The sequence below is a fragment of the Salvia splendens genome, chromosome 11, assembly GCF_004379255.2.
Source record: "Salvia splendens isolate huo1 chromosome 11, SspV2, whole genome shotgun sequence".
NCBI lineage: Eukaryota > Viridiplantae > Streptophyta > Magnoliopsida > Lamiales > Lamiaceae > Salvia > Salvia splendens.
Window position 1 is genome coordinate 5,973,783 of NC_056042.1, and position 22,831 is coordinate 5,996,613.

General features: G+C 34.6%; 3 protein-coding genes across 3 annotated transcripts; 2 read left to right on the plus strand and 1 right to left on the minus strand.

Moving 5' to 3' along the window:
- The first annotated feature begins 985 nt into the window (after positions 1-985).
- On the plus strand, positions 986-2,593 carry LOC121756531 (protein RGF1 INDUCIBLE TRANSCRIPTION FACTOR 1-like). Its single transcript, XM_042152095.1, has 4 exons — positions 986-1,238; positions 1,330-1,518; positions 1,601-1,816; positions 2,120-2,593. Exons 1-4 carry the CDS (start codon positions 1,236-1,238, stop codon positions 2,357-2,359), a joined length of 648 nt encoding a protein of 215 aa, XP_042008029.1. The 5' UTR covers positions 986-1,235; the 3' UTR covers positions 2,360-2,593.
- Positions 2,594-8,135: 5,542 nt separating this feature from the next.
- Positions 8,136-9,263, plus strand: LOC121754995 (RING-H2 finger protein ATL52-like). The gene has a single exon (XM_042150282.1). It carries the CDS (start codon positions 8,266-8,268, stop codon positions 9,070-9,072), a length of 807 nt encoding a protein of 268 aa, XP_042006216.1. The 5' UTR covers positions 8,136-8,265; the 3' UTR covers positions 9,073-9,263.
- A 3,111-nt stretch (positions 9,264-12,374) lies between these two features.
- Positions 12,375-14,736, minus strand: LOC121756456 (transcription factor bHLH71-like). Its single transcript, XM_042152006.1, has 3 exons — positions 14,210-14,736; positions 13,156-13,572; positions 12,375-12,603 (listed from the first exon to the last, which is right to left on the minus strand). The coding sequence occupies exons 1-3, from the start codon at positions 14,513-14,515 to the stop codon at positions 12,499-12,501; spliced, it is 828 nt and encodes a 275-aa protein (XP_042007940.1). The 5' UTR covers positions 14,516-14,736; the 3' UTR covers positions 12,375-12,498.
- Positions 14,737-22,831: the final 8,095 nt, after the last annotated feature.

The following is a 22,831-nucleotide window of genomic DNA, read 5'->3' on the forward strand; positions in this document are numbered from 1 at the left end:
TAGGCGCCGCGCCTATAGGCGCGGCTATAGCTCCATCGCCGCGTCCTCGCCCCGCACGCGGATATCCCGCGTCCGCCGCCTCCCTCCCCCCTCGCCGCGTCCACCTCCGGGGCGGACAACTCCGCCACTATAAGGCGCCCCGCTTCCGCCCCAAACGCGGTTATAGCCGCGGGCGTGTTATAGTGGACGCTCTAACATGCACCCATACCTTCCATACAGCGATGAAACACACATACCCTACATACCATATAGACTAGCTTTGTGAGAAAAAAAAAACTCACAAGAAAATGGAGTTAATTTCAACCGGTCACACAAACTATAAACCTTATTTAAGATAAACTCACAACCAAATATAATAAACAGCAACACAAAGTGTTTCCCACTTGTGTTCTATTCTAAAGTTGTTTCTTGCACTCCATTGCATTCTTTTTGGCCTACCCGCCAAATAACATCATTAATTAAGAAGAAAAATACTATATGAATAACTGAAGTGGGCTTCCTAAAAGATACTGAGATAGTGCCTTTCAATTTTTAATTCACTATTCATCAATATATTAAAGCGAATGAATGTTGAATTTGTATTGAATTCCACTTCAATAACCCATCTCTATACGCTTTATGCACTCCTAATACATAAATAAATATAATAATGTCAATCATAATTTTTAATATATCGAAATTTAAATACATGTGGAAGTTTTATGTAAAAATTTATTATCCCAACATGAACAAAATGTGAGGGGATCGATGCTCGTGGAAAATGAGTTACATGGCTCTTCACAATTCTTACACCTCATATTTATTGATAGCCCAGGCCCATGTCCAAATCGATAAGATGAAGTCGAGAACCGTGAAATTGAAAGGCAACAAAATAACAATTAGAATGATACTAATAAAATAAAAAAGAAAGTAAGGTGTGGCGCAGCCTCGGAGGTAGGTTCGGACTTTGTTATGCATGTAGACATTATAGGATCAGAGGATAAGAACAACTTTCCCACCCCCAAACCACCCACCCTCGAAGCACACAGTCACACACCACCTCCACTTGAAAACTTTCCAGACTCCACTTTTCTTTTTTTTCCTCCAATATAGCAATAGCTTTCCTATACAAAACGCACGCACACACCACCATTTTCCATATTCCTCTCTGAAAAGGGAAAATTAAGTCATTCAAGCTGGCGATTGAGAATCAAGAAACCCCTGTTTTTGAAGTCAAGCCTAAAAACAAGAGAATCATGGTAAACTAATGCTCAATTTTCTGGATTTTTTTGTTGTTTTTGTTTTTGTTTGATCGCCATTTTGTTGAATATAATTTGTGTGATTGAACAGGGAGGTGAGGAGGAAGAGAACAGATGGCCGCCGTGGCTGAAGCCTCTGCTGAAGGAGCACTTCTTCGTGCAATGCAAATTCCACGCGGATTCTCACAAGAGCGAATGCAATATGTACTGTTTGGATTGTATGAATGGCGCCCTCTGCTCTCTCTGTTTGTCTCATCACCCCGATCACCGCGCTATTCAGGTATGAATGAATCCCCCTTTTTTATTTCTTCATCCTCTCTGTTTTTGATGGCGTTGACTTAGCATTGATCGATTCATTGCAGATAAGGAGGTCTTCGTACCACGATGTGATCAGAGTGAATGAAATCCAGAAGTATTTGGACATAAGCTGTGTTCAGACATACATAATCAACAGCGCCAAGGTCGTCTTCTTGAACCAGCGCCCTCAGCCCCGCCCCGGCAAAGGCGTCACCAACACCTGCCAAGTTTGCTATCGCAGCCTCCTCGACTCCTTCCGCTTCTGCTCTCTCGGCTGCAAGGTAACAATGCGTGTGCGTGTGTTGGCCTAGTCGTAATGTTCTGGCTTATCAATAAAAATTATTGATGTTGCAATTGCATTGAAAAAATGATAAGAGAAAAAGGTCAGATGTGGGTGTTAAAACTCTTAAATCTCGTCCCATATTGACTTGGTGATGATCCTAGCTCGTTTATATAAGTATGGACAATCCTCCTTCTTATAAGGCCTTTTAAGGGGTGGGTGGCTCATTTCGAAGAGAGGGTTTGATTGATTGCATTCAGTGATAATTGGCTATCTTGATTGATTATTGATTATTGGTTTTCAGATTGTTGGGACATCGAAGAACTTCCTAAAGATTCGGAGGCGCTCGCCGGAGAAGAAGGGGGCGCCGTGTGAGTCGTCGGAGGACTCGTACAGCAGCAGTAGCCATAGCCGGAATACGAGCAGGTTTCCTAGCTTCACGCCTTCGACGCCGCCGCGTATGGCGTTGAATTTCCGGTCTGCGAAGCGGAGAAAGGGTATTCCTCATAGATCCCCAATGGGAGGTCTCATGATAGAAATATAGGGTAACTTAAACTTAAAACTTTGCTTAACCTTATGAAGAAGAAGAAGAAGACATAGGTGTGTTTGTGTTACTCAAAGTATTAGTAGTTTTCCTACTACTCCTACATTGTAAATAGAAGCAACTATTGTATACAAATGTGAAATATAGACCAGACTAGAAACAAAAAATAAGACAATGTGTAAAGTTTAGTGTGGAACTTGAGTTCTATGAAAAATATATACTATACTTTGTATATTTTGGGGATTGAGTATTTCTTTTTACCTATATTTGGATTGATTGAATCCAAATTTCGGTTAAGCGTCAATCGGTATGGAATTAACATCTTGTTGAACTCAAATTGCAAAAAAATGGGTATTTTTTTTTTGGGCAAGTATGAAATGACAAGAGACATTTCATAGAAACTAGAGATGTGTGTCTATCTAATTTATGGCGATTTTGTCATGTTTGTAATTTCTATTAATTGCGTTGATATGTGTTCAAGAATAGTAGGGCACTATTTGATCTTGTTACACATGTTAATGGTCAATGATTTGGGAAATAATGTGTACATTTTGGTTTGGAGTTATTGGACTTTTGGATGAATTTTATGTGAAATAGAATAGGACCACTCTATACTAGCTTAAGGAGAAACTTCCTTTTGACTTAGAAATGAGGATTGGTTTTGAGAGAGATGTTTTAAATTTCGTTGATTAATGAGGTTTTGTTGTGACCGGCACATAAACAATTAACTTCCTTTGTTACAAACAACAAATAGAGATAACAACTCTTACCACTAAAATAATAACAAATGTAGAGTATTTGATAGGACGTTCTTATCCTATAGTATTAAAAAATTAAAATAAGAAAGGGCATAATTATATTGAAATGCTAAATTTGGAGTGATGAGGTAACTTTGAAAAGGGACCCATGGTTGGAAAATAGTTAGTAACTGGCATTTTGGCGATGGATATGTGTCGGAAGGTGATTGGTGATACGTGTGACAGGTGTCTTGATTCTCGGAATCCAGACTAAGGTTCACGCCGTCCTTGGTTATAATTTGGTTTTCTCAAGTTGCATTTAAAGTAGGGCCATATTCATTTATTGCCGTTGATTTCATCTAATAATGCATTATATTGGAAATGGTTGCCTTACTTTTCTTTACCAACTCAATTTTTCATATGATTGGATTATGGTACTTTGGTTGAATGAAGGACTGGAATATGTATATCTATATATATACTCCTACCTTTTTTTTTTTTGAAATGTTTGCTGTGATGCAGAAATACTTACCCCATTACTATGATGCTATAATATGCAGAAATACTTACTCCATTACTATGATGCTATAATGTGATTCTATAGATTACAAATAATATACATTCCATTCTTTAAAAATAGACTACATTCAGGGAGGAATTGATATAAGAAGGGGCAAAAATATATTATCAACAAATTTTGAAATATTAAGAAGGGGCATTTAAGAGAGAATCATAAGTAAATTTGTAAATTTTAAAAAGTTAGCATTGATATACATATTTTGAGGAGGGACAAATGCCCCACAAACACACTACATAGATCCGCCCATGACTACATTTATCATTTTAAGATGTCCCTATAGACTAATTCTATTTAAGGAAAAAAAAATTCTCTCTATTAAGTTGGATCTCATTCTTCACTAATAATACTTCACTCACTTTTTCTTTCTATTTCTCTCATTTTATCAATTATATTGTACATTAAAATCCGTGTCATTTTAAATGTTGTATATTTTTTAGGAATGAAGAAATCATCTATCCAGTAATTTTTTAAATTTTTTTTAATTCAACTTATGGTAGGTTTCAATTTTCCCTAATATTCAGTCACCATGATACTAATATGGCTTGCTGTTAAGCAAAATGTGCTTGTTATGACTTATGAGCACCGACTTATCACTTTTGTATTGTGCATTTATATACTCCCTTTATCTAGGACTAACATTCTCATAGTTTTTCTATTTTAGTTGGTCTGCCAATAAGAATTTCATTTATTTTTATAATAAATGACAAGTATGCTCAATTTTTCATAACACATTCCATTTACATTCCATAGACTAACTTACAAAAATAAGACTCATGATTCATCATATTTTTCAACTATATTTTTCACTCCATATCAGAAATAATGTAGCATTTTATCTACATAATCATCTCTGTTACTTTATTCCCTCTCCACTTTAACTATTTATTACTCCTATCATTTTTATAAAATGAGTGCTCAAAACGAAATGTCACTACTATAGCGGGACGGAGGGAGTATATGTTTTAAAAAATGAATGAACAAATTAATTTTAATTATATTACTAATTTTTATTTAAATCAAGTAATTTTTGTATTCTAATAAAATTCTTATTTTCCATTATTTAAATATGAATTTAGTTAAGATTACCTTCACACCTGCCTAATATATTTATGTGTATAATTTAAAATAGGCATCTGCAATTAAACTAAAAAATATGATAAAAAGAAACAGGAAAATGAGGTAAATAATAATGAATCCAAAAGAACCATCACAGTGTTACTCACTATAACAGTATTTTTGCATCACGACACCGATATACGATAAAAACATAAATACATCAAGTAATTAATTTCAATCCAAAAGTACAATCACACTATCACCCACTACTATGGTATTTTAGCATCACCACAAAAAAAAAAAATTAGCATTGACTTTTTTAATGATATCACGTGTCAAAAAACTGTTACATATTTAGGTAAATAAATATTAGTTGCATCAACCTATGCGTCCATATAATTTTATTACAATATAAAAATAAAAAATGTACATAAATTTGTTTACTTGCAAAAATTAATACAGCCTCTGATTAATGTCACTAATTAAATTAAGTTTACTTGCAAAAATTAATACAGCCTCTGATTAGTGTCACTAAATTTTCTTACGTGCTTTTTTTTGTAACACGCATAGTTACTTACCCCTTACAAGATGTCACGGTTTTATTTGATTAATTACATTTTTAATGTTCACGGTTCTTCAAAACTCATGTCACTATTGAGTATTGAAACATAAATTTGTTATAATATCAACTGTCACATGGTTAATGTTATGCTATCATTTACAATTTGTTATGTATATATATAACTTAAATTTACCACCATATAATATGCAATGGAGTCAACATCATTAGAATGTTACCAAATGTCCAAATCTACAGACATTTCCAAAACAATACAGTATATGTTTACCTGCAATACATCCATTTATCTGGTTGTTTGACTTTGCTATACTTACATATGTATATATATGTATTTGTCATTAATTCATTTTTTTTTAATAATTGGTAATATTATCAGCGAACATGTCCAAAATTGCTTTGCTAAAAATAAGTGAAATATATATTCACTTTGTGGGTAGTGAAAGCCAAGTAAGAGGCACTGGAAAAAGTGAAGAATGTGATAGATATATGAATCGGTGTCTATAGATGATGACGAATATATACGCCCTACTAAACTTAATTAGCACTATGAAACTTCCCTTAAATAAAATACGACAACAAGTGGAATATTGTCTATAGTTAGAATAATTTGCTTAAGCCATGATGTCACTTAGATAATGGCCTTTAAATTTACTATGGTAGTCGTCGATCGACAACAATAAAATAATAATCAGTTGACTAATTTATTAGTTGAACCACTGCATCTACTTTGTATAGCAAATTAACATTCACGAAGTGTCCCAATGTTTTGGATGTTTTTAACGTTCTTGACTTTAAGAAATTACTACTCCGCTTTCTATGATCATACAACGTAAAACACGTGTAAAATAAATTTGAACAAAAAGAAAAACAAAAAGCCAAAGCCAACGTGACTTTTGAATATAAGAATTTTCAAATTTATAAGCTTAATCATCAACTCCATCACTTGTAACTTTGTTCAGAGATGAAGACACATTTGATTTAGCTAGATTTCCCATTTCCATGGGCCAAAAGACCTGCAAGACTTATAAATTAGTAATGTAAAATAATTGGGCCTGAATATAGTTTCAATAGCCCAATATGATGAATATAATTCTGTCCACAGTTTTTCAAAATTCTTTTGAATTCACAATATTTCGATAAAGGATTACCACACAATAAAGATTTTTCTAGTATAGTGGATTAGTAGTCATTATTTATATATAGCGTTTTTTTTATTATCTATATTGAACTGTCAATTCATTTAATGTCACATTGTTTTTATCGACAATCACAATATATATTTATACTAAAACAAGAAATTAAGAAAAGGGAACGAGAATACTAGTAAAAGCATTATCAACGATGTCACAAAACCATGCTTGAAATGAAAACACCAGAAAAAATGTCATCTTTTTTATATATATCATAAAATATCTTTGATGCATCCAATCTTCTTAAAGAGTGTAATTTTTCAAACATTCGCGAACAAATATATTGTAACTAAATATAGCGAAACAAGGAAGAGATACAATATAATGAGGGCAATGACTGCCAATATATGGGAGATCGGCAGCCAAAAAGAGCTCAAGGGGTTGGCCGAGTGAGCGGCCAGTGGCAACACTAGGATGAGGACAGCATAGAGGATGAGCGGCCACTGCAAGATCTTGATGCAGGAGTTGTCCTCCTCCGCGGACACCCATATTCCTATCCTGATCACTGGGATCGAGAGCCGCATTTTGAAGACGCAGTTAACTTTGCTGGGCTAAACAATTGGTAAGTATAGACTCGAGCCACAGCCCACGAGGTGTTCATGCAATGCTCTCTTTGTTACATGTGCAACAAAGAGGATGAGGTTGCTACTGTCTCCTCACTTCTCTTTTAATATGAAAATCATAACTAAATTCAAAATATTAATTAACACTAATCCATATCATATAAACCTTCATTGTTGAGTTACTTGAATAAGTTTTAAACGATTTTTGATTCTATTGATCCTCTAAATATCAATTGGTTTAAACTTGTGGACTCACAATATGTTGGAAGTCTCTAATATTCTACTACCAGTACGGAATATATATTTTTTTCACTTCCAGTTGACTTGGGTTTCAACTTCACATTACATGACTATTTAATTAGTTTATGGATACAAAAAGCTACACGTTTTCATATATTTCATCTACATATGCTGCCACTTATTACTCCATATTTGAACAGCTAATTATGTTTAATAAATACTCCTATTTCCTTCGTCTGAAAAATAGTTTCATTTTATCAATTGGAGATCTCCACAAAAAATAGTCTCATTTCTAAAAATTAAAAAACTTTTCTCTCATATTTTAACCACTTTTCTCCTATTTTACTTTACCAACTTTTAATTAAAACCCGTGCTATCAACGAATCAAACTATTTATTATGAACGGGTGGGTATATTATTTCCAAATGCTGAGAATTTTAGCTAAAAGTTAAATTGATATTTTGTAGCCCCCCCCCCCAAAAAAAAAATCATTTTGAAGTGGGAAGCTCTTAATTTCTTCCAATTTGGACAAAGGATTGTGTTGTTCCTAATATACTAATCAACATATATACGCCCAAGCATGACCTTTTAGCGCTGCAATATCGTAATTCCTAACAAACTTTAAAGATTCGCAACTCCATATAATCAATATTCTTAAACTTGATTTATCTGGATTGGTACAACTAACTTGGTTGCTGCAACAAAGACGTTATTGAGTGTTAGTGTTATTTATTTATATGGTCATATAGCGAATTAAAGTGAAATTGAATGGTTGGGGCGAGCGATTAATGGAGGAATAAAGAGAAAAAGATAAAGGTTAGTCAATGATAAGGTATACCAATCAACACATACTCTTTAATTTCCCTTTTGCTCCATTCCATTATAAACTCCTTTATCATCATTCCCCTCACGCTTTCAGCTCTACATTAATTCCTCTCAACTTCAAATCATCACCAAATTATGAATACGCTAGCAATCGGCAGCCGCATCAAGGATTGTTCTAAAGGATTCTGCAGCTTCTTCTGCCCGCAGTGGTGCTACATAGTCTTCCCTCCTCCTCCGCCGTCGGAATATCTCCCCGACGACGGTAGCTCCGGCCCCAACTTCTCTCCCTTCATCATCACGATCATCTGCTTCTTGGCCGCCGCCTTGCTCCTCCTCAGCTACTACGCCATCCTCTCCAATTACTGCCGCGGCAGAAGAATTCCGTGGCGCGGCCAAACTACCGGCGCCGTGGACGTTGAGAGAGGAGAGGGCGGCGGCCAGGAGGGGACGTGGTTCGTGGCGACGAACCGCGGGCTGGACGAGGCGCTGGTGAGGTCGATGGCGACGTTCAAGTACCGTAGAAGGGAAAGGTTGGTGGAAGGCACGGAGTGCTCCGTGTGTTTAAGTGAGTTTGTGGAAGATGAGAGGCTTAAGCTTCTCCCCAAATGCAGTCACGCATTTCACGTGACATGCATTGACACGTGGCTTAAATGTCACTCTAATTGCCCGCTTTGCCGGGCCAGTGTGGCTGCCCCGGCCACATCACCGCCTCCTCCTTCTCTGCCTCCGCTATCGCCACAAGGCGCGGGGGGAAATGTGGAGATAAGCATCGGAGATCAACGAGAGGGCGCGAAAACGGATGGACGGATTAGAAGATCGGTGTCCATGCATTCGGTTATGGAACGGCGTTTGTTGATAGATGATCCGAGTAGTGCAACTACAAGTAGGGGTAGTGAGATGAAGAGATCACATTCAAGTGGAAGGTGGTTCGTCTCTAAATAGGCTAAATTAACCCAAAACTTTAGTTTTTTAAGGAATGTTTTTAGTGGTGAGATTTGTATGTTGAGATAGTTGTGAAAAGATCACAAACAAAGTAAGGTCAAATTTTTCGGATAATTTGTGGGGTATTTCAGAGTCCAATAAATATACTGCAGTCATAATATGGCTAGCCATAAAATGACATTCTAGTAAATATCGACATTATGAATATGAACAATTTAATTTTCATATTTAATGTTAACTAAGTTTACATTAATACCCTTTTAACTACACATTCTTTACTAAAATAATTAAGACTATCCAACTCGTAGATATATGTGGTTTACACTTTACAGACCCAATATTTAATTTGTTTATGGGCTAACACATATGTTGCTCTCTGTCAACATGGGCTGAGTTTTGAAATACAGTCCAAGGATCCAACGTTAAGAAACAATTTCTAAACCATACACTGCGTGAGTGTATGAGTTAAACAAGTAAACACGGGGTATATATAAATATAAAAGTAAGTACTTATTCATACAAGAAAAAATTTGAAAATATCCATTGTTTATGATTTTACCCCTCATTTCTAAACTAAAAAATTACACTTAATTTGTGAGTGAATGTTCATAGACTATTATTCACAATCACCAAAATAGTTTTGACTGTGGAAAAATTATTTTTATTTAATTTATACGTTTAGAAGTCACATCCTATTATTTACATTATTTACTAAATTTATTTTTGGTTGCGAATCAGTTGTTAACTTTTAGATGTCATTCAAAATGGATAAGAAATGAAGAAATGACGGGAAAACGTGTTTGACTTTCGACAATTAGGAGGGTATTATACTGTTATGATTTGAGTAAACAACTCAAATTAAAAAAAAACGGAATATCCCAAATTAAAATATTAGATTCCGTAATTCCCCCAAATTAATTAAATTTCTAAATTTAAAGCCCAACCTAGTGTTTTGTCCAAATCGTATTTTAATTCAAGCCCAATTCCAGGGAAAGAACAAGTCCATTTCATCTATTTTTCTCTCTAAAATATCAAAGCCTCTGTTATTTTTACAGTAACATTTTGAGCTTCTACTCTTTGAAGACTAGTTCTGATAGAGCACTCTGTATTCTGCATTTCTTTTGATGTTAAAAAACTTATTGTATTTTTAATAACATAAAAATTGAGACGCAATTAGTGATATTTGATTTTTTTTAAAATAATCATAATTTAGGATAGTATAAAAAAACGTTCCTAAGTTCCTAAGTTGAGGCAAATTATCTTTATCTTTTGCTTTTTATAATGCTTTTACTCGTGTTACTTAATTTTAGTTGAAACACCAACAATAAGGACAATTTATGAAGCGTTGAAAATATAATTAGACACACAAATTAATAGGTTTAAAAATTTAATTAGCAGTTCTTTTTGTTGTAGAATTAGCACTATGTTAATATTTTCGAAACACCTATACTCTCTCTGTTTCAAAGAAAATTACCCCTTTCTTGGGCGGCACATGTATTTATACAACTTTATTTTGTGTGAGAAGTGGAAATAGTAAAGTAAGAGAAGGAAATAAAGTAAAGAAAATGTATTTTCATTTTTAATAATGAGTCATCCTGATTGAGATAAACTAAAAAGTAAAATGAGTCATCTTTAATTAGATGGAGGGAGTATATATATAAAGGAAACCAAAGAGTTTTTAAAAGATCTATTTGAAAGTTTACCATACTAATTGATGGTATAATATAGTGAATTAATTAACACACGGATTACCTTACATTCCATATTAATTTATTTGCACTTTCACATCAACCAGACCACCACTAATCGTAAAAAAAGTTATCTAGGTCTAGCTAGACACTTGGTGAGAATAGGACATTTCAGTTTGATGTTCCGCCGCATCACTAATTTAAATTTAAAAAAAAATATGAAAACATATATAAATGATGCTTTGTCTTATGATTATCCAACCTTAAAGAAAGAAAAGCAATATCCAAGTCCAATAATATTCGAGTGTGAAAATAATCAGGTGCAGCGGCACACCATAAACCCCACCGTTGCATGTTTCCAATAGGTCTCTATCTTGTTCCCGCAAAATGACACTATTCTTAATTTGGGATACATATAAAAAACAAAAATGGAGGCCAAAATTCAATGCAATTGGCATTTTACCCATATAATAAAAACAATAAAGATATTGATCATACATACATAATCTAGAGGCTCAATTTCGTAGCTTGCCTGGCATATGGATTATTCTGGATAGCGATCCCTCAATGGAGTAAATTTGTGTGTGTGTGTGTGGACCACACAATACAAGTATAATCCAGAGTCAAATCCATGACTATGAAAAAACTCTTAATTATATACTGCTAGTGAATTATTGGGCTCCCATCTACTGAGAATCAATAGATGAAAGCATATAAAGAAATGGTTAGAAGGCAAAGAGCCAAGGAGGAAGAAGGTGCTAAGTATTCGGCTAGCCGTTGAATCTTCAGAAGATGAAATAAGAAATTAAGCTGAATTTTTTCTAAATTTAAAAATGTACTAGTAATAAATTTCTACATGAATCATACATTAACACTAATGCAAACCTCCAAAGTATGACCTAATGATAGTACTCACTCCGTTCAGCAAAAAGTAACTCTCCCTCTCTTATTGTATTTTTTCTTCATCTCTCTTCATTTCTAACTTTTAACCTTTTTCTATTATATATAGGACTTATCTTGTTTTCAAAAGCTAAAGATAGAAAGAATCTTCAATGCTTAAAGAACTCAGCTAGTATATGGAGTATGTTTTTTCTGTATGTTATAGATTGATTTTGGCTCATCAAAATTGAGGAAATTGTTGGGAAAATTTGAATCAGCTTGGATTAGATGCCAAAACCACGATGATCCTCCTATTGTGCAGCTTAATAGGACTAGTGATCTAGGTAGAAATTAACTAAGTAGTATAGGTTTGCTAACTTTATTTCATGAGCAATATGGAATTTATTGTTGACAACATAATGGAAGTACTAATCCGACAAGAAACATGAAATTTGTTAAGACCGTAGAGATATGGTATATGATGTTCAGCCCTGATTTGGTCTGGTGAAGAAACACAGATATACTTAACATACAATAAATAGAATTACAAGGTTGTGGTGCTACAATATTACGATAGCTCGTTTGTTTTTTTATTGAAGTATTTACATCTGCAAAATACATGGTATCATGACCAGCTAGCTATTAGAGAAAATCCAGGATCAAGATTCAACAATTTTGCAAAATAAGTAGTACCAAATTGCAAAAACGAAAAAAAAATAGATTGGTAAAAATGAATGACCAAAAGTAGAGTGAATTATTTTGCAATTAAATCCTAAATTAAACACAATGAACGTGACAAGGTTCAATAATTTTTACTGATATATAGAGGAACTATATAAATATACTCCATAGATTAACCCTAGGTGTGACAACCTAGGATAGCTTCCTCCTCAATTATTCTCAGCATGTGGTGAACTGCCCCGGCTATGTCGTCTGCTGAATTGAGTTGGCAACCCTCTTCCACCTATATAAAGAAATAACCAAAGTTATTTTTTACTATTAATTGTTCATCCCCAAATATACGTCAAAAAGTTCACTAATTTTATGTGTAAAGACAACATCAATCTACTTATGTCTAGAAAAACACCCCATTAAAGTAAAGAGGCAAAAATAATCGCACTTCACATCAATTCCCAAATTGCCCTCAAGAAAAAGTACTAATTACAGTCAGTAGAATCTTTTGCACAGTGCACATAGTTTGATGTGGAAGTAGGTGCAGGCTGTGTGCCTAAAAGTAGATTCTTTTGCATGCTGAGGTCATTTTCGACAGTCCTAGTTTTGTTACCATCAAATAAACTGTGCCAATGCATAAGACCAAAAATGCTGAAATGTAACGATATAAGTTAGGGACCAACAATTTTAATAATTGGTGTGGTACGTGACATTCATAATTAATGAATCTAGATACCAACATTATTTTGTTGGGTGATTTTAGCTAGGTAGAGACAACATAAATCTCGAACCGAGTGAACCACGTTCGAGATAATGAGTTTATCCGGTGCACATCCACACGTACCTTAGCGCTGATCGAGTAGAGCACAAGCGAGTCGAGTGTGGTGACATTGAGGTGGAGGATTGAGAGGAAGACGGATTGGAAGGCCGCGACCATCTTGGACAGCTGGCGGACGCGCCTGCGCGACAGGACTCGGACGTTGGCGTGCGTCTCGATTAGGGTGACCTCAATGTCCGCAATGGCTGCCTTGCTTTGAGATGTGTATTTGTTGCCTAGTTGGCTTTCCGAGCAGCTGAATTGTGGGTATGCAAAGAATTGACCAAATGGGCTGCCTATTTTTGGCTTTTGATCATTTTCATCATTTGTTGTCACATTTCCATGCTCCAATAATGCAAATTTCTTTGCTTCTAGTGACTGCAGAATGTGCTCCAGCTCTTTCACAAATTCTATTGCACCACCAACAATTGAGGCTTGGTCACCCTGAAATTAAATTGGATTAATTACAAAATGCCAATTTAGAAATTTGCAATGATTTTGAAATAGTACTAGAATCATTAAATGAGGTAAGTAAGGTGAAGGTTGATAAGATGAGAATGAGATTTTTAGTAGGACAGAGACAATAAGAGACATGGGGAGGTTGGGAGTATTACGTCACAATATTCTATTGTATCACTGTCACAAACATCAACAAGAGCAAAATTAATGCAACCTATAACTATATCATTTATTTGGAGAAAGTATTGAGATGAATTAGAGACTAAGCACCTGTGGTATAGCACTCATATAGGTAGAGCTATAATGTGTCACATCTAATTGGCTTATACTCGAGGCGAGCAAAGACAACAACATATGTCCAAAATAGACAGAGAGATGAATGAAGAAGATGAGTGAGTGCAGGAACTATTCTGGAATCAAATTGTACCTTACTCAAATTCAAATCTTGTGACTTTTTTTCTTTTCGGTAGAAAAACAGTGGAAACTCAAATCACATTATTATCATGAAGTGAATAGTAGTAGTAATTTCAAATTTGGGTTCTCTCCTTCAATAATTAATTTCAATTGAATAGGAAAGGAAGAAAGAAAGAGTTGGATGAATTTTAACATAAACGCAACTTACTCGTTGAACATAAGATTCGGGCATGAGAGAGCGCAAGACAGCAAGATGCTCATTCATTTGCTTGCGGCGGTTTCTTTCGACGGCAATGTGAGTCATTCTCTGAGTTTCGCTTTCCTCTTTGTTCTTGCAAACTTTGGGCCTCCGCCGCCGCTTCTTGCGGCCCTGCGCCGCGGCGGTGGAGGCTTCCGGCGGAGGCGGCGGGGGAGGAAAGTCGCGGGGGCTGGCTTGGGAGGAGTCATGGAATGGGGCTGTGTCAAACATGATGAAGTTGAGGAGCTCAGTTGAAGAAAGTGCTTCAAGAGCCATTTTCTCTCTCTCTCTCTAATGTCTCTTAATTTGCTAATATTTGAGGAGTTGCTTTCATCTTTATACCAGAGATTTGAGTGCCCCAATACTATTGACTCTTGTTAGATTATAAAGCCTTCAATCATTTTATTGTCTTCTTCAACTTTTGAGAGAGAGAAAGCGCAGGAGCAAGAGAGAGAGAGAGAGAGAGGGAGAGAGGTTTCTTTCCTTTTTCACCAACTTTTTGATGCAGAAAGGCACAACATCTATAGTGTCCTCTCACGTGCATGATGGAGTTTCTTAATATGACTAAGCTAAACATTTTCTAATCGGACACAAATTTTTATAATAATTTAATTTTATGATTATAGTACCATTCACCCAATAGTTATAATAGTTTTAACCTTTTATTAATACTACTACATGATTGTAATTCCTTTTGATGAAGTTTGTCCCATGTGTGAATTCAAAATGCCGTTGTGTAATTTTACCGATGGAAAAATTCCAAATACTATACAATTCAATGAACTGACAATTCTTTTTAGTAATTCGTAACGTAATTATATGATATGAGCATTATTAGTTAGATAAATTAGGATTTACATATCTTTTCCATATCTTTGTTTTCTTGTTCATTAAGTTATTATTAGCATTATAAATAGGAGTTACTGTAATCATTTAAAAAATCAATCAAGAATATTAATATTATCGTTCATTCTCTTCTCGAAAGTGAGAAACCCGTCTTGCTTGACGGGCACTTGCCCACGACAGACATTTATCGATCGCCGATCTATGACGCCGATCAACCCGATAGGGGGTTTATCCTATCATTATATAATTAATTAATTTTAACTTAACAATATCCACCCTGGTAGAAAGTGAACTTAGTTCGTGTCATAGATCTGATCTTGCACTAATATAATAACACCGCATCCAAGAAATAATTTTTACGGATTACATTCTTTAATAAAGAGCAAACAATATTCAATAATCATGGTACATTAATTATATTATAACTAAAACAGCAATACTTGACCCAGATTTCATTTTTAACTTTATCTGAACAAAAGAATTGTAAAGATTGAAAGTTAATTAGTACATGTTATTGTTAATTAAACTAGTATTATTAATTGGTCATAATTTAACGGTATCAGGTCAATTTAGCAGGGTCTTTTATAGGGAAGAAGTTAGAGCATCCACTATAACGCCGGCGCGGCTATAGCCCCGGAGGGGGCGACGATGGGGCGGCTTATAGTGGGAGGGACGTCCGCCCCGAACTGGACAAAAAATCGGGGGCGGAAGGGCGTTCGGCGAGAAGGGGGCGAGGACGCGGCTGAGGAAGAATGGGTTGGTGCGAGGGCCGCGGCGCCCTATTGCGTGGAAACGGGGCGGACGCGGGCGGTGCGGCAGTGAAACGGCTGTGCGAGAAGGGGGGCGGCGGTGGGAGTCGGCTGTCCTCCTATAGTGGACATGTTAAGGATGAACTCCTTAACCTCATACAAATTCCTCCATGAGGTCGCGGGAACGCTTGCCCATCGATCGCACACGACAAGAACTAGGGTTTTGTTGATGAAGGAGAAGAAAGTAGCGTAAAATATTTTATTTCTTGAATGGTTCTCAATTATGAAATATTCCCACATATTTATAATGTGGAATCCTCAAAGAAATAAATCTAATCTTATCTTAACCAAATAAGTAAAATATACTGTAAAGATATTAATTACTAATATATGCGAGATATGGAAGATATGTCTTCTAACAGGACATCCTAATAAAGACACAATTTCTATTTATGGCCTTCCCAATAAATAAATGTAAACTTCAATGTTTTAACTTTTAATTATATCTACAAATGTCTAACACAATATTTCGGTATAGATAATTAATTTAGTCATAAATAGTGATTCGCCTCGAAACTAAAACTAAAACTTTTTTCTTGTACAAATCTATCTACCCACAAAAAAAGTAGAAGAAGTATTGGAAAAACCGAAAAAGTGAGGGACTAATCACTAATGAAGCGCGGTTGTTAGGAAGAGAATTGTAATCGTCGTAGTAGAGTCAAAGCGAGAGGTTTAGTTTGATTCTAATTGGAGAAATTGCCACACTGATTCAAATTAGTTTGATTCTAATTGTAAATTAGGGTCGTGTGTCCTAATAATTAAAGGACCTCTCGGTGACATAGTCAAACAGAATGTAGGAGAGGAGAGCTATCCGAATCACTATAAATACTGTGTCGTTTCCTTCTTTATTATTTAGTGTGCCGATACTTTGTCGCAACATATCTTGCAAATAAATAACATAAGTTGTTAATTTGGTCACTCTTAAATCAGTCGACCTACCTCAATTTAAATTACTATTACACAACTTCCAGAATGCTATCTACTGAATTTGATCTTGACATCCTAAGTGTGTGCTTACAAGAAGTCCTTATGCTTCTGTGTGTTCAGAATTGTACTCACTAAAAAAATTAATGTAAGGATACTTTTCTAGTCAATTACGGATATTAATTTGTGTTTTCAAATATAGCACATATATATACTTTAAAAAATATGTCTTTAATCTTAGTATCCTAATTTAAATTAAGGGACATAAATTAAAACATCTCAAAAAAAATAAATTAAATGGTAGTGACTAAGTGGACAACTGTATCCTCAAGTTAAATTTAAGAATGTTTTTCTTTGCACCCTAAGCATTGTCCATTTTTAAATTTTTATAAAACATATGTAATTGCGTCTCTAATTTTTTGTTTCTATAAGATAAGTTTGTCTCATATATAGTTCCTAATTCATGTTTACAAAGTATACGACTGCTCTAACAATTGGGCTTGCTTTCTTGACTCATATAATACTAGACCATTAGATCATTAGGATTCCGAGATTATGTTTTCATGCAAATGTACAATATATATTTCGATTGCAATAAAATTCATATACTCTTATAGCCAATTTATAAAATCATGTGTAAAACTAGAGATTATGCTTTCATGCAAATGTACAATATATATTTCGATTGCAATAAAATTCATATACTCTTATAGACAATTTATAAAATCATGTGTAAAACTAAGTCTTGCATTTTGTACAGGTTTACACTATAACAAACTTATAACAACAAATAAGAACACATAATTACTTACAATAATTTTTTTTGAAATATTCAAAATTGAAAGCACAAATATAATCGTTCTTTTTTATTTCCTCAACCGCGTGAAAACTCTAAGTTTCATTTTAATTTTATTTAGAAACCAAATCTCGAATAATTTAGTTGTGATTATTCGGGATTTTGATGATTATGATTTATGATCATTAAAATTTAAAATTGGTGTTATCATGGAGTATGTAAAATGTTTTGACAGACGAAGGATGGTGTCAAACACAAAGACAATGTCTGAAATGTAGGGGGGAGTGGGACCCAAATCTATTTTGAAGTATGGATAAAAACAACAGATCGAGCTGTCCAAAGAGATACCTCTCACGTTCTTATTTTCGTTTTGGAATCTGTAAAAACAGACTCACCGCTCACCCAATTTTAACACGTATTCACAAGTTTATACATAATATATATACCCGTCTCTACATGTATGTCAATGCCTCTATCTACAATTACACTGCTTTATTCCGCACATTTATACTCTATTCTGATAGTACAAGATTTTTTAATTTATCAATGTTAGAATCCATTGGGCTTGCTAGATATTCTCTATATTAACTTCAAAATTCTACTGTACTATATAATTATTAAACTATAAAACAAATTTAGAAAAATATGTGGACACAATTTTTTTTAAAAAGGCTCAAACCACTTAAAAAATTGGTGAACAAAAGAGTACAAAAGTTTGAACAAAAACTAAAGCTTCCCAAATGCAAAGAAACGCCACAAAAATATTATACCAAGCACAACCTACCACCGCCTCAAAAAAAGTAAGCTAAATAGGAGTACTCGACAAACCAAAAGACTACTAGTAAAGTGTCAAACATCCACAACAAAGATGAAAAGCCACAACTCACCAGGTATACTTTATTTGTATTGCAACCATCTTCTAACTTTAGGTAGGTCTTCTCATTTTTCGTTCTTGCTCGGGCGAGTAAGGAAAATTTGGACACCAATAAATGATAAATGATGGCTTTGGATATATATTCCGAATCAAAAATATAGCCAAGCCCATATAGAATACCCCATTAATTCATAAAATAGTTCTACTACTAATGATTTGTCACTTTATTTTAATAGTATTAAATTAATATATTTGATAGGATGTACTATAGATAAACATGCCCACGGTTCGTAAACCGGCGGTTCCGGTTTGGAGAAATGTGGAACTGGAACCGAACCGTGAGGCTATTTCACGGTTCCGGTTTCGGTTCGAAAACCGGATGTTTCGGTTCCGAACCGCCAGTTTTCGGACGGTTCCTCGAGGTTCCAGTTCGGTTTGGCGGTTTTTCTTTTTTTTTTAACTATGTAATTTGGAATTTTGGACTTATACAATAAATTGGAACACGACAATGAATAAATTAAATTGAAACAAGACGAATAAAGTGAAAATCATATCAATTTTATTGAATTTGAGTTGTAACCAACAACGATACATTACAATTTATAATAAGTATACAACAGTGTGATATAATTTACAAGTATCGTCGGAACATAAATAAAAAAACATGAAATGGGGGGAAAAAGGAAAAAATTGAAAAGGGCTTGATCTCAACTTAAACTTTCAAAGTTAAACTTTTCAAATTTAAGTTGAGTTGCCTACGTATCCACAATTTTATTGAGAAATCAAAGCCCACGTAGTTCTCAACGGCGACGGTGGAAGCGAGAACGGCGAAAATCTCCTTAGCCATTATCGAGAGTATCGGAAACTCTTTGTCATGTGTTCACCACCAATCAAGGACGTCAATTTGTTGAGTAGGAGGACCTGCATCTTGAAAAATAGAACGCGATTCCAAATATATATATATATATATATATATATATATATATATATATATATATATATATATATATATATATATATATATAGGGATGTATTCATTTCCTTTTCTCATATTTCCTCCTTTTTCCTTCTTGATCTTAACCGTCTATTTTCATCATCCTAAGGCCGACAATATTCAACTTAAATATTTAATTTTAATCAGATTTAATTCGAGTAGGGGCATATTAGGGAAACGGTATGTTGGTGGTTATGGAAATTTCCATCAAATCCTCCCTTGAAGATCTTACGGTTTTTTGAGTAATCTCTCGTGTTCCAGAATCAATTTTTGTCGTCTTCAATCTTCGCAATTTTATTTTAGTATTCCGGACGTTGCAATCTTCGACTTTTGGTTCCCGAATCCTCTGATTGTCTATATTATTTCGCCGCGTTTTTGCAATCGTTAGACTCCGAATAATGGAAGAAGGTAATTCAGATTTTTTTTGCTGCGTATGCGTGTCTGTGTGTATGAATCTCCGGTTTCAATACCAATTCAGTTCCGTTCGTATACTCGACACTTGTTGAAACACTAAGTGCGCGTATTCTTGTACTTTGTAAAAAAATTTGTGCTCACTTTTCCGATGGGGTTCTTGTTATGGTCTGTGATTGCCCAATTTTGGTGGATTGGTGATTTCGTATAGGGTGAGAGACAAAACCATGATGATGGCCCTGTAGTTTTGACGGGTATCCTGTAATTAGTTACTAACAATACACCAACTAGTAATAGATAATGAATTATACAGACTATATAATGCGTACTATATGAAGTGCCATGAACAAGATAGAGTAAATAATGCGCGACCGCGATGTTTGCCGCACGTTTCTTGTTTTCCGTAAGGGTTTAATAATCCTATGGGCTAGGATATAGTACGTAAACATTACTAACAACGTTTAAGAGTAGTTTGTGTTTGACCTATAAATAAATCACGTAAGTTTCCAATGCACATAGTATACCGAATAAAGTTCGTACTATTAATGCACCAAATCAATATGCGTAATGGATTATATTGTCTGTATAATGCATAACATCTTATTTGCAATGTGTATGTTGTACCAATTAAGATAGGACCGCTAGTAAGAGCAGTTTGTCTAGGGATTAGTTATCGGTTATTAGTTTTGATGTTTGGCGCACGTTTCTTGTTTCCCCTAAGGGTGTAATAAGCCTATGGGCTAGGGTATAGTACGTAAACATTAATAACAACGTTTAAGCATAGTTTGTGTTTGACCTATAAATAAATCACGTAAGAGTCCAATGCACATTGTATGCTGAATAATGTTCGTACAAATAATGCACCAAATGAATATGCGTAATGGATTATATTGTCTGTATAATGAATAACATCTTATTTGCAATGTGTATGTTGTACGAATTAGCATAGGAGCGCTAGTATGCCGTGTTTGTCTAGGGCTTAAATATCGGTTATTAGTTTTGAATTTTGGCACATGTTTCTTGTTTTCCCCTAAGGGTTTAATAAGCCTAGGGGGTAGGGTATAGTAAGTACACATTAAAAACAATGTTTAATAATATGGTGCATTTTACGTATACATAAATCACGTAATTATCCAATTTAAATATCTTACAGATTAAATTAATGAAAATCGTGCATTAATTGTCTACTTACTATGTAAACGATGCGACAAGGCCTCTTAGACGGTGTAAGGCGTGCGATGAGATGGGTCATCACTACTCCAGGAACTGTCCACTACTTAAAGAGATGATGATGGAGAAAGATGCGCGTAAGGGTAAAAGAACAGCTTGAGTTGTGTTATTTAAACAGCGCATCACAACTTTTGTTTGGGCTCTAGTAGTATTGTTGTTCAAATTTTTTGTCGTATTGTTATAAGTTGAAACGGGTGGTTGTTGCATTAGTAGAATTTTTCTGTTAATTATTGGATTATATAAAAGTCGAGTATTGAAACAGGTGGTTGTTGCATTAGTAGAATTTTTATGTTAATTATTGGATTATATAAAAGTCGAGTACTGTATATATGTGTGAAGTTAACTCAATGACGCCATGGATACTTGTGTTCCCTACTGCATGCAAAATAATGAGCATTTGTTGATGCATAATGCACTCTTTAAGTTAAATAATGCACATATATACTCTCTGTATCTATATCCACTTTTCAAAAAAAATGCAGCACATAAGTAATGTCAAATTTTATTTGTCTGATGCGGACGGGATACTTCACTAATGTAATATACCAAATACAAAAGTAGGTAAGAAACTAAACAATTGCACGCCTGTTAAGGACTACAAAAATCGAATTTACCCATATAACCAGGATAAATCTCATAATGCATAATATATAGTAAATAATGGTTTACTATTTATTTGTAATGCACTGCATAAACAAACGTACTGCACATAATACATTTCTGAATAAGTGCATTATTTGTGTTATACCGTGCATTATTTACTGTGTTATTTTGCATAACGTGGAATACGTTAAGGATCCTTTAAGTAAATGCACATCATCAAAAAAATAAGGCACACATCATTTGTTGATGCATAATGCACTCTTTTAGTTAAATAATGCACATATCTAGTCTCCGTATCTATAATCAATTTTCAAAAAACAATGCAACACATAACATAAGTAATGTCTAATTTGATTTGTCTGATATGGACGGTGATAATTCACAAATGTAATATACCAAATACAAAAGTACGCAAGAAACTAAACAAGTACACGCCTGTTAAGGACTACAAAAAACCAACTTGCGCATATAAACAGGATAAATCTCCTAATGCATAATATATAGTAAATAATGTCTTTGTATGTATACATAATGCACTGCATAAATAAACGTACTGCACAGAATACATTTCTGAATAAGTGCATTATTTGTATTATGCCGTGCATTATTTACTGTGTCATTTACATTACTTGGAATACGATAAGGATCTTTTAAATAAAATTAGACAACATCAACAACGTTAGGCACACAGTATACGGATGAATAATGGCATGCACTCCATTCATAATCCATATTCCCAAAATCATTGTCCAATATCAAAAAGCTACTAAAAGGTTGTGAAAGCTGTTAGTTCCAATGCAAAAAAGTCAACCAAGCAATCAAGGAATTCATTAACATCCATCACCCTATAGTCGAACCATCACTCCCTACAGTCAATGAATTCGGACGGTGTCCGACGGGAGTAGAGTCGATCTTGTTTTCGCCCTGTAGGTGGTTTAGGCTCACCTTGAGCTATCTCGGCTAATCTCTGCCTAAATTTCTTTGCAAGCGCCACGGGAATAATGTCATCGACAGCATCTTCTATGTTGACTCTAAGCTTCTTATCTGAAATGGCCCAAACAACACATAATGAACAGAGTTTAAAGAATGATTAATGCATATATAA

What these genes read in the sequence shown, in the direction of transcription:
- LOC121756531 (XM_042152095.1), top strand. An exon ending in CCGATCACCGCGCTATTCAG is followed by an intron (nt 1,519 to 1,600) that starts GTATGAATGAAT and finishes GATTCATTGCAG; the next exon opens with ATAAGGAGGTCTTCGTACCA. An exon ending in TCTGCTCTCTCGGCTGCAAG is followed by an intron (nt 1,817 to 2,119) that starts GTAACAATGCGT and finishes ATTGGTTTTCAG; the next exon opens with ATTGTTGGGACATCGAAGAA.
- LOC121754995 (XM_042150282.1), top strand. Translation starts at nt 8,266, where the DNA reads ATGAATACGCTAGCAATCGGCAGCCGCATCAAGGATTGTTCTAAAGGA.
- LOC121756456 (XM_042152006.1), bottom strand. Translation starts at nt 14,515, where the DNA reads ATGGCTCTTGAAGCACTTTCTTCAACTGAGCTCCTCAACTTCATCATG. An exon ending in CCGAATCTTATGTTCAACGA is followed by an intron (nt 13,573 to 14,209) that starts GTAAGTTGCGTT and finishes ATTTAATTTCAG; the next exon opens with GGTGACCAAGCCTCAATTGT. An exon ending in TCTACTCGATCAGCGCTAAG is followed by an intron (nt 12,604 to 13,155) that starts GTACGTGTGGAT and finishes TTCTTTATATAG; the next exon opens with GTGGAAGAGGGTTGCCAACT.